This window comes from Aegilops tauschii, chromosome 1, assembly GCF_002575655.3.
Source record: "Aegilops tauschii subsp. strangulata cultivar AL8/78 chromosome 1, Aet v6.0, whole genome shotgun sequence".
NCBI classification, from domain to species: domain Eukaryota; kingdom Viridiplantae; phylum Streptophyta; class Magnoliopsida; order Poales; family Poaceae; genus Aegilops; species Aegilops tauschii.
In genome coordinates this window covers 113,091,822-113,108,885 of record NC_053035.3, presented here as the reverse complement: position 1 = coordinate 113,108,885, position 17,064 = coordinate 113,091,822, and the positions used below count along the sequence as shown (strand labels likewise).

Below are 17,064 nucleotides of genomic sequence, written 5' to 3'. Positions count from 1 at the left end.
AGTGCCCATACCCATGTGATTATGTCTCCTTCTTCGAGGGTGGTGATGTGATATTCTTGGCTATGATACCCCTCAGGATACGATTCTCCTCCTCGAGCTTGTTGACTTGCCACTTAAGATCCATTATTTCCTTACGGAGCTTACCCGTGACGGTTAAAGCTCTTTGCACCCATGGATGCTGCATAGCTGCGGGAGAACAAGTAACACTCCTTTTCATATTTTCATAAGAGAGAAATTTAACATTGGAGGGGATGACCGAGTTTGGGATAGCTGAGCTCTGTAGTTCCCCCATCGTGAATCCTGGCCGGAAACGAGAAGTAACTTCTTGATCCTCTTCCATGGCATCTATCCTTTTCAAGTCAGCTTCCATCTCTTCCTCCGTTGAGGGCCCAAAGTGATAGGCATCGCTGTTTGCCCCTGGACCTGGTGTCGGATGAGACACCCGACTCTCCCCGACTGACTCTTGAGAAGACATCTTGCTCTAATCTGCGACAGAAACAGCTCGAAACAAAAGCAGAGGATATTTGCGTGGTACGGTGGTCAAAACCTTCGGGAGATTATATAATGAATTTTTATCGACCGAAAGAAGTACCATGCAAGAAAACGGAGTCCGGAGGGCACACGAGGTGCCCACGAGGCAGGGGCACGCCCAGGGGGGTAGGGCGCGCCTCCCACCCTCGTGGAAGCCTCGTGTCCTTCCCGGACTGCTTCTTATTTTCCTATTTTTCTAAATATTCCAAAACGGAGAAAAATTGCCATTAGAACTGTTTTGGAGTCGGTTTACTTACCGTACCACATACCTATTCCTTTTCGGAGTCTGAAACGTTCTGGAAAGTGTCCCTTATGTTTTCCTCCGGGGTTACGGTTTCAATAACATTAGTTTCAACATTTATGGGATTACCTGAGATATAATGTTTGATTCTTTGACCGTTTACCACCTTCGGATTTGTGCCCTCGAAGTTATTGATTTTTATGGCACCGGAACGATAGACCTCCTCGATAACATAAGGTCCTTCCCATTTAGAGAGAAGTTTTCCTGCAAAAAATCTTAAACGAGAGTTGAACAGCAACACATAATCACCTACATTAAACTCACGCTTTTGTATCCTTTTGTCATGCCATCTTTTAACTTTTTCTTTAAACAGTTTGGCATTCTCATAGGCTTGGGTTCTCCATTCATCAAGTGAGCTAATGTCAAATAGTCTCTTCTCACCGGCAAGTTTGAAATCATAATTGAGCTCTTTAATGGCCCAATATGCCCTATGTTCTAGTTCGAGAGGTAAGTGACATGCTTTTCCATAAACCATCTTATACGGAGACATACCCATAGGATTTTTATATGCAGTTCTATATGCCCAAAATGCATCATCAAGTTTCTTGGACCAATTCTTTCTAGATCTATTAACAGTCTTTTGCAAAATTAATTTGAGCTCTCTATTACTCAATTCTACTTGACCACTGGACAGCGGGTGATATGGAGATGCAATTCTATGATTAACATCATATTTAGCAAGCATTTTACGAAAAGCACCATGAATAAAATGTGAACCACCATCAGTCATTAGATATCTAGGGACTCCAAACCTCGGAAAAATAATTTCTTTAAGCATCTTAATAGAAGTGTTATGATCAGCACTACTAGTTGGAATAGCTTCTACCCACTTAGTAACGTAATCAACAGCAACTAAAATATGTGTATACCCATTAAAGGAAGGAAAAGGTCCCATATAATCAAAGCCCCAAACATCAAATGGTTCAATAACGAGTGAATAATTCATAGGCATTTCTTACGTCTACTAATATTACCAATTCTTTGACATTCATCACGAGATAAGACAAACTTACAAGCATCCTTGAAGAGAGTAGGCCAATAAAAACCGGATTGCAATACCTTATGTGCAGTTCTATCTCCAGTGTGGTGCCCTCCATAAGCCTCGGAGTGACACTTGCTTAGGATCTGTTCCTGTTCATGCTCAGGTATACAACGTCTAATAACACCATCTACTCCTTCTTTATAAAGGTGTGGGTCATCCCAGAAGTAATGTCTTAAATCATAGAAAAACTTTTTTCTTTTGCTGGTATGTGAAACTAGGTGGTATGAATTTAGCAACAATGTAATTAGCATAATCAGCATACCATGGAGCAGTACGAGAAGCATTTATGACAGCTAATTGTTCATCAGGAAAGCTATCATCAATAGGTAGTGGGTCATCAAGAACATTCTCTAACCTAGACAAGTTGTCTGCAACGGGGTTCTCAGCTCCCTTTCTATCAATAATATGCAAATCAAATTCTTGTAGTAGGAGAACCCATCTAATAAGTCTAGGTTTAGCATCTTTCTTTTCCATAAGATATTTAATAGCAGCATGATCAGTGTGAATAGTTACTTTAGAATCAACAATATAAGGTCTAAACTTATCACAAGCAAATACAACTGCTAAAAATTCTTTTTCGGTAGTAGCATAATTTCTCTGGGCATTGTCTAGAGTTTTACTAGCATATTGAATAACATTCAATTTCTTATCAACTCTTTGTCCTAGAACAGCACCTACAGCATAATCGCTAGCGTCACACATAATTTCAAAGGGTAAATTCCAATCAGGTGGCTGAACAATAGGTGCAGAGATTAATGCTTTCTTAAGTATTTCAAATGCTTCTACACAATCATCATTAAAGACAAGAGGTATATCATTTTGTAATAGATTAGTCAGAGGCCGAGAAATTTTTGGGAAGTCCTTAGTGAACCTCCTATAAAAACCGGCATGACCAAGGAAACTTCTTATACCTTTGATGTCCTTGGGGCATGGCATCTTTTCAATAGCATCAACTTTAGCTTTATCAACTTCAATACCTCTTTCAGAAACTTTATGCCCCAAGACAATACCTTCATTAACCATAAAGTGGCATTTCTCCCAATTCAAAACAAGATTAGTTTCTTCACATCTCTGCAAAACTCGATCAAGGTTGCTCAAGCAATCATCAAATGAGGATCCATAAACGGAGAAATCATCCATGAAAACCTCACAAACCTTTTCACAAAAATCAGAGAATATAGCCATCATGCATCTTTGAAAGGTAGCAGGTGCATTACATAAACCAAAAGGCATACGTCTATAAGCAAAAGTACCGAAAGGGCAAGTAAAAGTGGTCTTTTCTTGATCATCAGCTGACACAGGTATTTGAGAAAAACTAGAGTAACCATCTAGAAAGCAAAAATGTGAATGTTTGGATAATCTTTCTAGCATTTGATCAATGAATTGCAAGGGGTGATGATCCTTTTTAGTAGCTTTGTTTAATTTACGGAAATCAATTACCATCCTATAACCTGTAATAATTCTTTGCCGAATCAATTCATCTTTATCATTAGGAACGACAGTAATGCCTCCCTTCTTAGGGACACAATGGACAGGACTTACCCACTGACTATCAGCAATGGGATAAATTATACCTGCCTCAAGGAGCTTTAATATTTCCTTTCTTACCACTTCTTTCATCTTAGGATTTAGCCGTCGTTGGTGATCAATAACTGGTTTGGCGTCTTTCTCCAAATTTATTTTGTGTTGACATAGAGTGGGACTAATGCCCTTAAGATCATCAAGAGTATACCCAATAGCAGCACGGTGCTTCCTCAGAGTTTTCAATAATTTCTTTTCTTCATGCTCTGAAAGGTTAGCACTAATAATAACAGGATATATCTTCTTTTCATCAAGATAAGCATATTTAAGAGTATCAGGTAACGGTTTAAGCTCAAACACTGGATCACCCTTGGGTGGAGGAGGATCCCCTAGGATTTCAACAGGCAAGTTGTGTTTCAGAATAGGTCCCTGTTTAAAGAATACTTCATCTATTTCCTTTCTTTCATTCATAAACATATCATTTTCATGGTCTGGCAAATATTGTTCTAAAGGATCACTAGGAGGCACGGCAATAGAAGCAAGACCAATAATTTCATCTTTAATAGGCAATTCCTCATCACGGGGTTGTCTACGAAATTTAGAGAAATTAAACTCATGAGACATATCACCCAAACCAATAGTAACAACATCCTTTTCGCAGTCTATCTTAGCATTGACAGTATTCAAGAAGGGTCTACCAAATATAATGGGACAGAAGCTATCTTGTGGGGAACCAAGAACAAGAAAATCAGCAGGATATTTAACTTTCACACACAAGACTTCAACATATCTAACAATCCCTATCGGTGAGATAGTATCTCTATTGGCAAGCTTAATGGTAACATCGATATCTTCTATCTCAGCAGGTGCAACATCATGAATAATTTCTTCATATAAAGAATGAGGTATGGCACTTGCACTAGCACCCATATCACACAAGCCATGATAACAATGATCTCCTATTTTAACAGAAATAACAGGCATGCCTACCACAGGTCTATGTTTATCTTTAGCACCAGGTTTAGCAATCCTAGCAGTTTCCTCACAAAAATAAATAACATGCACATCAATGTTATCAGCCAAGAGATCTTTAAACATAGCAATATTAGGTTCAACTTTAAATTGCTCAGGGGGTTTGTGTGTCCTAATATTACTTTTGTTGACTACAGTTGAAGCTTTAGCATGGTCCTTTATTCTAACAGGGAAAGGTGGTTTCTCAACATAAGCAGTAGGAACAATAGGGTCATTATAAGTGATAGTCTTTTCTTCAACTTTAATAGGTGCAACTACCTTTACTTCAACGGGAGGATTATATTTAAACCACTTCTCCTTTGGGAGATCAACATGAGTAGCAAATGATTCACAGAAAGAAGCTACTATCTCAGAGTCAAGTCCATATTTAGTGCTAAATTCACGGAAAGCATCGGTATCCATAAAAGATTTAACACAATCAAACTTAGGTGTTATACCTGACTCCTTACCTTCGTCGAGGTCCCAATCTTCAGAGTTGCGTTTAATTATTTCCAATAAATCCCATTTGAATTCAATAGTCTTCATCATAAAAGAGCCAGTACAAGAAGTATCGAGCATGGATTGATTATTACGAGAAAGCCGAGCATAAAAATTCTGAATAATCATTTCTCTTGAGAGCCCATGATTGGGGCATGAATATAACATTGACTTAAGCCTCCCCCAAGCTTGAGCGATGCTTTCTCCTTCGTGAGGCCAAAAATTATATATATAATTACGATCACGATGAACAAGATGAATAGGATAAAACTTCTGATGAAATTCCAATTTCAATCGTTTGTAGTTCCATGATCCCATATCATCACATAGCCTATACCATGTCAATGCATCTCCCTTCAAAGATAAAGGGAAGACCTTCTTCTTGATAACATCATCGGGCATACCTGCAAGCTTAAATAATCCACAAACTTCATCCACATAGATTAAGTGTAAATCGGGATGCAATGTTCCATCTCCTGCAAAAGGATTAGCTAGCAGTTTCTCTATCATACCCGAAGGAATTTCAAAGTAGACATTTTCAGTTGGTTCAGCGGGTTGAGGAGCAACTATTTGCTCTACTGATCGGGGTGAAGATACCCCGAACAAGCCCCTCAAAGGATTACTTTCCATAGCAACAAGTGACAGTAAATTTGAGCACACTATATAAATTTTTCCATACCAAATTCCACATACAAAAGGCGCTTCACTCCCCGGCAACGGCGCCAGAAAAGAGTCTTGATGACCCACAAGTATAGGGGATCTATCGTAGTCCTTTCGATAAGTAAGAGTGTCGAACCCAATGAGGAGCAGAAGGAAATGATAAGCGGTTTTCAGCAAGGTATTCTCTACAAGCACTGAAATTATCGGTAACAGATAGTTTTGTGATAAGGTAATTTGTAACGGGTAACAAGTAACAAGTGTAAATAAAGTGCAGCAAGATGGCCCAATCCTTTATGTAGCAAAGGACAAGCCTGGACAAACTCTTATATAGAGAAAAGCGCTCCCGAGGACACATGGGAATTATCGTCAAGCTAGTTTTCATCACGCTCATATGATTCGCGTTCGGTACTTTGATAATTTGATATGTGGGTGGACCGGTGCTTGGGTGTTGTCCTTTCTTGGACAAGCATCCCACTTATGATTAACTCCTATTGCAAGCATCCACAACTACAAAAGAAGTATTAAGGTAAACCTAACCATAGCATGAAACATATGGATCCAAATCAACCCCTTACGAAGCAACGCATAAACTAGGATTTAAGCTTCTGTCACTCTAGCAACCCATCATCTACTAATTACTTCCCAATGCCTTCCTCTAGGCCCAAACAATGGTGAAGTGTCATGTATTCGACGTTCACATAACACCACTAGAGGAAAGACAACATACATCTCATCAAAATATCGAACGAATGCCAAATTCACATGACTACTAATAGCAAGACTTCTCCCATGTCCTCAGGAACAAACGTAACTACTCACAAATCATATTCATGTTCATAATCAGAGGGGTATTAATATGCATAATCGATCTGAACATATGATCTTCCACCAAATAAACCAACTAGCATCAACTACAAGGAGTAATCAATACTACTAGCAACCCACAGGTACCAATCTGAGGCTTTGGGACAAAGATTGGATACAAGAGATGAACTAGGGTTTGAGATGAGATGGTGCTGGTGAAGATGTTGATGGAGATTTACCCCCTCCCGATGAGAGGATCGTTGGTGATGACGATGGCGATGATTTCCCCCTCCCGGAGGGAAGTTTCCCTGGCAGAACAGCTCTGCCGGAGCCCTAGATTGGTTTCGTCAAGGTTCCGCCTCGTGGCGGCGGAGTTTCTTCCCGAAAGCTTGCTTATGATTTTTTTTCCAGGGTAAACGACCTCATATAGCAGAAGATGGGCACCGGAGGCCTGCCAGGGGGGCCACGAGGCAGGGGGCGCGCCCAGGGGGGTAGGGTGCGCCCCCACCCTCGTGGCCAGGGTGTGGGCCCCCTCTAGTATTTTCTTCGCTCAGTATTTTTTATTATTTCCAAAAATGACTTCCGTGGAGTTTCAGGACTTATGGATTTGTGCAGAATAGGTCTCTAATATTTGCTCCTCTTCCAGCCCAGAATTCCAGCTGCCGGCATTCTCCCTCTTCATGTAAACCTTGTAAAATAAGAGAGAATAGGCATAAGTATTGTGACATAATGTGTAATAACAGCCCATAATGCAATAAATATCAATATAAAAGCATGATGCAAAATGGACGTATCACTCGACTTGTTGCGAAAGGTTTTCGATAAGTTCAAGGAGTTGACTACGATGAGACATTCTCACCCGTAGCGATGCTTAAGTCCGTTCGAATCATGTTAGCAATTGCTGCATTTTATGATTATGAAATTTGGCAAATGGATGTAAAGACTGCATTCCTAAATGGATTTCTGGAAGAAGAGTTGTATATGATGCAACCTGAAGGTTTTATCGATCCAAAGGATGCTAACAAAGTGTGCAAGCTCCAGTGATCCATTTATGGACTGGTGCAAACATCTCGGAGTTGGAATAAACGTTTTGATAGTGTGATCAAAGCATATGGTTTTATACAGACATTTGGAGAAGCCTGTATTTACAAGAAAGGTGAGTGGGAGCTCTGTAGCATTTCTAATATTATATGTGGATGACATATTGTTGATTGGAAATGATATAGAATTTCTGGATAGCATAAAAGGATACTTGAATAAGAGTTTTTCAATGAAAGACCTCGGTGAAGCTGCTTATATATTGGGCATTAAGATCTATAGAGATAGATCAAGACGCTTAATTGGAGTTTCACGGAGCACATACCTTGACAAAGTTTTGAAGAAGTTCAAAATGGATCAAGCAAAGAAAGGGTTCTTGCCTGTGTTACAAGGTGTGAAGTTGAGTCAGACTCAATGCCCGACCACTGCAGAAGATAGAGAGAAAATGAAAGTCATTCCCTATGCTTCGGCCATAGGTTCTATCATGTATGCAATGCTTTGTACCAGACTTGATGTGTGCCTTGCTATTAGTTTAGCAGGGAGGTACAAAAGTAATCCAGGAGTGGATCACTGGACAGCGGTCAAGAACATCCTGAAATACCTAAAAAGGACTAAGGATATGTTTCTCGTTTATGGAGGTGACAAAGAGCTCATCGTAAATGGTTACGTCGATGCAAGCTTTGACACTGATCCAGATGACTCTAAGTCACAAACCGGATACGTATTTATACTGAACGGTGGAGCTATCAGTTGGTGCAGTTCTAAGCAAAGCGTCATGGCGGGATCTACGTCTGAAGCGGAGTACATAGCTGCTTCGGAAGCAGCAAATGAAGGAGTTCATATCCGATCTAGGTGTCATACCTAGTGCATCGGGTCCAATGAAAATCTTTTGTGACAATACTGGTGCAATTGCCTTGGTAAAGGAATCCAGATTTCACAAGAGAACCAAGCACATCAAGAGACGCTTCAGTTCCATCCGCGATCAAGTCAAGGAGGGAGACATAGAGATTTGCAAGATACATACGGATCTGAATGTTGCAGACCCATTGACTAAGCCTCTCTCACGAGCAAAACATGATCAGCACCAAGACTCCATGGGTGTTAGAATCATTACTGTGTAATCTAGATTATTGACTCTAGCGCAAGTGGGAGACTGAAGGAAATATGCCCTAGAGGCAATAATAAAGTTGTTATTTATATTTCCTTATATCATGATAAATGTTTATTATTCATGCTAGAATTGTATTAACCGGAAACTTAGTACATGTGTGAATACATAGACAAACAGAGTGTCACTAGTATGCCTCTACTTGACTAGCTCGTTGAATCAAAGATGGTTAAGTTTCCTAGCCATAGACATGAGTTGTCATTTGATTAACGGGATCACATCATTAGAGAATGATGTGATTGACTTGACCCATTCCGTTAGCTTAGCACTTGCTCTTTTAGTATGTTGCTATTGCTTTCTTCATGACTTATACATGTTCCTATGACTATGAGATTATGCAACTCCTGAATACCGGAGGAACACTTAGTGTGCTACCAAACGTCACAACGTAACTGGGTGATTATAAAGGTGATGTACAGGTGTCTCCGATGGTACTTGTTGAGTTGGCATAGATCGAGATTAGGACTTGTCACTCCGATTGTCGGAGAGGTATCTCTGGGCCCTCTCGGAAATGCACATCACTATAAGCCTTGCAAGCAATGTGAATAATGAGTTAGTTGTGGGATGATGCATTACGTAACGAGTAAAGAGACTTGCCAGTAACGAGATTGAACTAGGTATTGAGATACCGACGATCGAATCTCGAGCAACTAACATACCGATGACAAAGGGAACAACGTATATCGTTATGCGGTTTGACCGATAAAGATCTTCGTAGAATATGTGGGAGCCAATATGAACATCCAGGTTCCACTATTGGTTATTGACCGGAGACATCTCTCGGTCATGTCTACATAGTTCTCGAACCCGTAGGGTCCGCACGCTTAACGTTCGGTGACGATCGGTATTATGAGTTTATGTGTTTTGATGTAACGAAGATAGTTCGGAGTCCCGGATGTGATCACGGACATGACGAGGAGTCTCGAAATGGCCGAGACATAAAGATTGATATATTGGACAGCTATATTCGGACACCGGAAGTGTTCCGGGTGATTTCGGAGAAAACCGGAGTGCCGGAGGGTTACCGGAACCCCCGAGGGGAACTAATGGGCCACATGGGCCTTAGTGGGGAGAGAGAGGGCCGGCCAGGGCAGGCCGCGCGCCCCCTCCCCCTCTAGTCTGAATTGGACTAGGGAAGGGGGAGCGGCGCCCCCCTTCCCTTCTCCCTCTCCTCCTTCCTTTCCCCCTCCTAGTAGGACTAGGAAAGGGGAGTCCTACTCCTACTAGGAGGAGGACTCCTCCTCTCCTGGCGTGCCCCAAGGGCCGGCCGGCCTCCCCCCTTGATCCTTTATATACGGGGGCAGGGGGCACCCTAGAACACAAAAGGTTGATCATTGATCTCTTAGCCGTGTGCGGTGCCCCCCTCCACCATAAACCACCTCGGTCATATCGTCGTAGTGCTTAGGCGAAGCCCTGCGCTGGTAGCTTCATCATCACCGTCATCACGCCGTCGTGCTAACGAAGCTCTCCCTCGACACTCAGCTGGATCGAGAGTTCGTGGGACGTCACCGAGCCGAACGTGTGCAGATCGCGGAGGTGCCGTACTTTCGATACTAGGATCGGTCGGATCGTGAAGACGTACGACTACATCAACCGCGTTGTCATAACACTTCCGCTTTCGGTCTACGAGGGTACATGGACAACACTCTCCCCTCTCGTTGCTATGCATCACCATGATCTTGCGTGTGCGTAGGATTTTCTTTTGAAATTACTACGTTCCCCAACAGAGCTTCGTCAGCACGACGGCGTGAGGACGGTGATGATGAAGCTACCGGCGCAGGGCTTCGCCTAAGCACTACGACGATATGACCGAGGTGGATTATGGTGGAGGGGGGCACCGCACACGGCTAAGAGATCAATGATCAACTTGTGTGTCTATGGGGTGCCCCCTCCCCGTATATAAAGGAGTGGAGGAGGGGGAGGGCCGGCCCTCTATGGCGCGCCCTCGAGGAATCCTACTCCCACTGGGAGTAGAGTAGGATTCCCCCCCTTCCCTAGTTGGACTAGGAGAGAAGGAAGGGGGAGAGAGGGAGGAAGGAAAGGCCCCCCCCTTCCTAGTCCAATTCGGACCAGAGGGGGAGGTGGTGCGCGGCCTGCCCTGGCGGCCCCTCTCTCTCTCCACTAAGGCCCATTAGGGCCCATATACTCCCCGGGGGGTTCCGGTAAACCCCCCCCCCCCCCCGGTACTCCGGTATATGTCCGAACTCACTCGGAACCATTCCGATGTCCAAACATAGGCTTCCAATATATGGATCTTTATGTCTCGACCATTTCGAGACTCCTCGTCATGCCCGTGATCACATCCGGGACTCCGAACAACCTTCGGTTCATCAAAACACATAAACTCATAATACCGATCGTCACCGAACGTTAAGCGTGCGGACCCTACGGGTTCGAGAACTATGTAGACATGACCGAGATACGTCTTCGGTCAATAACCAATAGCGGAACCTGGATGCTCATATTGGCTCCCACATATTCTACGAAGACCTTTATCGGTCAAACCACATAACAACATACGTTGTTCCCTTTGTCATCGGTATGTTACTTGCCCGAGATTCGATCGTCGGTATCTCAATACCTAGTTCAATCTCGTTACCGACAAGTCTCTTTACTCGTTCCGTAATGCATCATCCCGCAACTAACTCATTAGTCACATTGCTTGCAAGGCTTATAGTGATGTGCATTACCGAGAGGGCCCAGAGATACCTCTCCGACAATCGGGGTGACAAATCCTAATCTCGATCTATGCCAACTCAACAAGTACCATCGGAGACACCTGTAGAGCACCTTTATAATCACCCAGTTATGTTGTGACGTTTGGTAGCACACTAAGTGTTCCTCCGGTATTCGGGAGTTGCATAATCTCATAGTCATAGGAACATGTATAAGTCATGAAGAAAGCAATAGCAACATACTAAACGATCAAGTGCTAAGCTAATGGAATGGGTCAAGTCAATCACATCATTCTCTAATGATGTGATCCCGTTAATCAAATGACAACTCATGTCTATGGCTAGGAAACTTAACCATCTTTGATTCAACGAGCTAGTCAAGTAGAGGCATACTAGTTACACTCTGTTTGTCTATGTATTCACACATGTACTAAGTTTCCGGTTAATACAATTCTAGCATGAATAATAAACATTTATCATGATATAAGGAAATATAAATAACAACTTTATTATTGCCTCTAGGGCATATTTCCTTCACAAGCAAGTCTCCAATCTATGCACCTGCACAAACTAACAAACACTTGCACTCAGCGTGAAAAGGGGGTTGTCAATCCCTTCACGATCTCGAACAAGAGTGAGATCTAATAGAGATAGGTATAAAAGATTACTAAAACGTAAAACAAAGTAAAAACAAATAAATTGCAGCAAGGTATTTTTGGGTTTTTTGGTTTATAGATCTAAAAATATATGATGGAAAATAGACCCGGGGGCATAGGTTTCACTAGAGGCTTCTCTCTTGAAGATAGCATACGGTGGGTGAACACATTACTGTTGAGCAATTGATAGAAAAGCGCAAAGTTATGACGGTATCTAAGGCAATGATCATGAATATAGGCATCACGTCTGTGAGAAGTAGACCAAAATGATTCTGCATCTACTACTATTACTCCACACATCGACCGCTATCCAGCATGCATTTAGAGTATTAAGTTCAAAAGAATGGAGTAACGCCTTAAGCAAGATGACATGATGTAGAGGGATAAACTCAAGCAATCTGATATAAACCCCATCTTTTTATCCTCGATGGCAACAATACAATACGTGCCTCGCTACCCCTTCTGTCACTGGGTGAGGACACCGCAATATTGAACCCAAAACTAAGCACCTCTCCCATTGCAAGAAAAACAAATCTAGCTAGTTGGCCAAACAAAACCGATAGTTCGAAGAGAATTACAAAGATATCTTAATCATGCATAAAAGAGTTCAGAGAAGACTCAAATAATATTCATAGATAATCTGGTCATAAATCAACAATTCATCGGATCTCAACAAACGCACCACGAAAAAGTATTACATCGAAAGATCTCCAAGAACATCAAGGAGAACATTGTATTGAAGATAAAAGAGAGAGAAGAAGCTATCTAGCTACTAGCTATGGACCCGTAGGTCTGTGGTAAACTACTCACACATCATCGGTAGGACAGCAAGGTTGATGTAGAGGCCCTCCGTGATCAAACCCCCCTTCGGCAGATCGTCGGAAAAGGCCCCAAGGTGGGATCTCCAGGGAACAGAGGCTTGCAGCGGCGGAAAAGTATTTTGGTGGACGCTTCTAGTGGTTTGGGAATATTTGGGAATTTATAGCGCAAGAATTAGGGTTGGAGGACTCCCGAGGGGCCCACAAGCCCTCAGGGCGCCCCCGCCCCCGGGGCGCGCCTGGCAGGCTTGTGGCCTCCTCGGGCATCTTTTGACCCCCCCCCCCTTTCCAAGCTCCGTGGATGTCTTCTGGTCCAAGAAAAATCATCGTAAAGTTTTATTCCGTTTGGACTCTGTTTGATATTCCTTTTCTGTAGAACTCAAAAACAAGGAAAAAACAGAAACTGGCACTGGGCTCTAAGTTAACAGGTTAGTCCCAAAAATAATATAAAATAGCATATTAATGCATATAAAACATCCAAAATAGATAATATAATAGCATGCAACAAACAAAAATTATAGATACGTTGGAGACGTATCAGGAGGCGATTGCCGCTTTTAAGCATGGCATCCACGATAAACGGCTCGCTCGAGACCTCGGGAAAGAAAGGCCTCGGTTAAAGGAGGCCCTCACACGTTTAGTGATCAAACAAAAAACATTCTACTCTTAATTTTATTTGTGTTTGTAGTCCATGATGCGTTTGAAAAACTAGGAATTATTATGTGTCTAATAATGTTGTTTGGCCTGACATCAAAAACAGGTGTGGTGGCTAATCCTAACAACTCTGAAGAAATGACAAATCTAGTGCAAGGATGGTGGGTTCGTTTACCCAAATGCTCTCTGAAGTGATCAAAGCGCCACACAGCTTAATGGGGTGAGTGTTCTCGAGACTAACACTAAAGGTGCAGGTCTCAGTCCAACGCTTCTTAACAAGCTCATGTTTGTCAGATGCTATTGTATGCAACTTCAGCCTGGGCGCCTTGTGTGCTTCTGTCTTCCCCTCCCCGGCATGGTCATCGGCGTGTTCTGAAGATGTCCACTCTTAGTCCTTGCATGTTGCTGAAACCTGCGCCATCCCCAACCCAGTCCCCGCTGAAGAAGATCAAGTTCGGAAAGGAGGTTGCTTCTGAAGTTTCGCTTGCTGAAGTGTTGTAGTTTGCATTTCGATGAGTTGAAGATGAGCTGGAAAATCCTGATGTATTTCTGAAAGTTCTCTTCTGCTCCCGAGCTTAAATGAGCTCGGGACGAACAGTTAAATCAAAAAGGGAAAAGGAAACAAAATTTAAAAAATTCTAAACTTTTTAACAAACTTCGACAAATGTTTTATTTGCTTGACAAATTTCATGACGAAATGGCATTAGTGGAAGTCGTGGCAAAAAAACAAAATCAGCACTCCAAAATGCTCTGTCAAGCCAAAGTGGAAACCCCGCCTACAGAATGGGTGCAGATTTGTGTTGACGCTGCTTTCTTGTGTAGTGGAGATAGTGGATGGGGAGTGTATTCTAAAGAGGAGGGAGGCGAAGTCATTTTTACAGATGCTGGTAGACTTGCGTGTCTCACAGATGCCCTTCATGCCGAATCTTTGGCCATGATAAATGCTATCAGGTTTGTTGAAGAGTTTGGTATGGGCCAAGTTATTTTCATCATGGTCTGCCTCTTGCTGAAGCTTGCGTTGGGATCAGTAACCTGGGACCATGCACCTCTTGGCATCCTCTTTCGAGAAGCTAAGTTCAAGCTACAAATGGACTTCGTAGATTATAAGATTGATGTTTGTTCTCATCTTTGTAATATCCCTGCTCATCTACTAGCCGGTTGTGGTTCGACGGCTATGATCGACAGCCAATGTATTTGGTTTACTAATCTTCGCCAAGATGTAAGTCGTGTTGTGGCCCGTGATATTTTCGGACCCACAAATTAATGGAATGCATGGTGTTTCACGTCAAAAAAAGCATTTTTTGGAGCATTGATTTTTTTTCCACGACTTTCAGGAATGTCCTTTCATGCTAAATGTACAAGCAGGCTGCACAAGCAAGAGATATCCTTAAATGACCTGGTCATTGGGAGATTAGAAGCCAACTGGCAAATTTCTTTAGCTCTACTAGCAAGGCTCAGATAACCGTTAGACACATTCCCAAGGAGCTTAATAGTAGGGCTCACAACAATGCGGCTAGAGCATACTTCTCAGAATCAAATACTAGTCCTACAATGGTTTGTAAAAGCAGGTCTCACTCGGTTGATCACTGTCCTACGCTTCTGAAGCTAGGCAATCTGAACATCAGACATTGTAAAATCATGGTTGTAACTTGTTCTTCAGATTAATGCATAGGCGCCTAAGGCGCCACTTCTTTGTCCTAAAAAAATTGTAGAAGTTTACCGCAAAAGAATCAGAATTTTTTTGAATTTTTTACTATTACTACATTTTTATTTACTGTTCATAAGAAAGTATTTGAGCTCGCGAGCAAATACTCCGCTCTAAGTTTGAGAACCCCTGCTGCCTTAAGTAATGTTGAAGACCGTGGATTTAACTGTTTTTCTCTATATCAAGAGGTGGTTGATGTAACTTTTTTTAACACGGTTGATGTAACTGTTTGAGACCGTGGATTGGGTGGTTTCATCGTTTAATTGAACCCGATTCTCAAAAAAAGAAGAAAAACGTTTAATTGAACCCCGGGTGGCGCCCAGCGTACACTCAATATTGCTACTTTGCTACAAGAGGAAAATACTGACCGAAACGTTACGATGCTTCAGCAAATACAAGGATCATACTGAAAAAACATAAACAAAACGAAGAACAACACACCGAAGAAAAACATAAACATAAAAAATATCGGTTACCGAACGATTCGAGCACCTCTCGTCTCTCGAGTCTCGACGAAGAAAAGGGAAAATCAAAACATCCAACGCATGGCAACATCCGACTGTCCGCCACTCTTCCTCGATCGTCACATGCCACACCACGCGGCCGCAACGGCGATGGCCACCATGCAGAGACGGCCGCCGAGGCCCCGCATCTCCCGGGGCGCCGCCGCGGACGCCGTGGCTGTATCGGCCACCGGCGCGTCGGCCACCGCCACCGGCCCGGCCTTCTTCTTGTCCTTGTCCGCCGCCGGCGACGGCGCGGGCGCGGGCGCGGGCACGGGCGGCCCGTAGAGCGCCCACGGCAGCAGCACCTTGTCCACCTGGTACACCACCAGCCTGTCGCCGGTGTAGAGCGTGCCGTCGACGGAGGCGTTGACGACGCCGGTGGAGATGTTCACCCTCCCGCCGCCGTCCGACGTGACGTTGAGCGGGTACTTCCCCCTGCCGGTGTCGCCGGCCTGCGTGCGCAGCGGGTTGCTCACCGTGTCGAACTGCGCCATGGGGAGCAGCTGGGAGACCACGTGGAACTGCACCAGCGACGTCTTCTGTTGGTCGGAGAGGGAGTTGAGGGTGCCGGACTTGAGCGCAGTGAAGGCGTTGTCCGGCGGCGCGAAGACAGTGAGACCGCCGCCGGATGAGGCCTTGCCCTTGAGCTGGGTGTCGATCTGCTCCTCCTCCTGGGTGGACTGCAGCAGCTGGAGGAACTTGGTGAACTGCCCGGCCTTGGTCAGCACCGCCTTGATCGTCTTCGGGGCAGCCGCCGCTGGAGCCGGCGCGGCCGCCACCGCCTGGCCACGAGCCGACGGAGCGGCTGCGGACAGGGAGAGGAGCACGAGGAGAAAGGTGGCCGTCATGGATCGCATATGCGCCTCCATTGCTTTGTGCTGCTTGTTCTTTGTGTGATGCTACTGCGTGCTTGGCTACGCTATATATGGTGGTGCAATTGAGATGTCATTAATGGAAGTGGGATCCGCAGGTTAATCATGGCGATGCTGTACGTAAGGTGAGATGGAAGTAGATCGGGCCATCGAGGAATGGATGGAACATTAACAGGTGGATTGCCTAGGTTGCTTCTTGGGGCAGCTAAGTGCTGATTAATGAATGGGGTTTTGATTAATCCGTCTGCTAATCTTCGTTTGGATGCAATATTCATAATTCTCAGTCACTTAAAACTGCACATAGTAATACTGAAAGTGTGTAATTTGCAATTTCTAAATCAATACTATCGGAAACAAGTCAGGTTTGATGTGTTTCATCTCCCTCTCTAATGCTGCGTTTGAAAGTGCGGTGGATTCTCTTAATTAATCCCATTTGCTCCGTCCGTCTTTTCCTATTTTAGTGTTTCTTTACATACTTTTGTGCTTAATTTTCATAGTATATAACACATCTACGTGTTTGGTAGATTGCATCAAGCCCAACCAAATTGTAATGTGCTAAATCTGAGTTGTTTGGCTGTGTGACACTCACGAAGAAACTAATCCG

General features: G+C 43.5%; 1 protein-coding gene across 1 annotated transcript; it reads right to left on the bottom strand.

Annotated features, from left to right (window-relative positions):
- Positions 1 to 15,466: 15,466 nt before the first annotated feature.
- On the bottom strand, positions 15,467 to 16,551 carry LOC109750757 (fasciclin-like arabinogalactan protein 11). The gene has a single exon (XM_020309709.4). The coding sequence runs from the start codon at positions 16,455 to 16,457 to the stop codon at positions 15,666 to 15,668; it is 792 nt and encodes a 263-aa protein (XP_020165298.1). The 5' UTR covers positions 16,458 to 16,551; the 3' UTR covers positions 15,467 to 15,665.
- Between the last annotated feature and the right edge of the window lie 513 nt (positions 16,552 to 17,064).

Bases quoted from the DNA above. Each gene is read 5' to 3' on its own strand.
- LOC109750757 (XM_020309709.4), bottom strand. From the start codon at position 16,457: ATGGAGGCGCATATGCGATCCATGACGGCCACCTTTCTCCTCGTGCTC.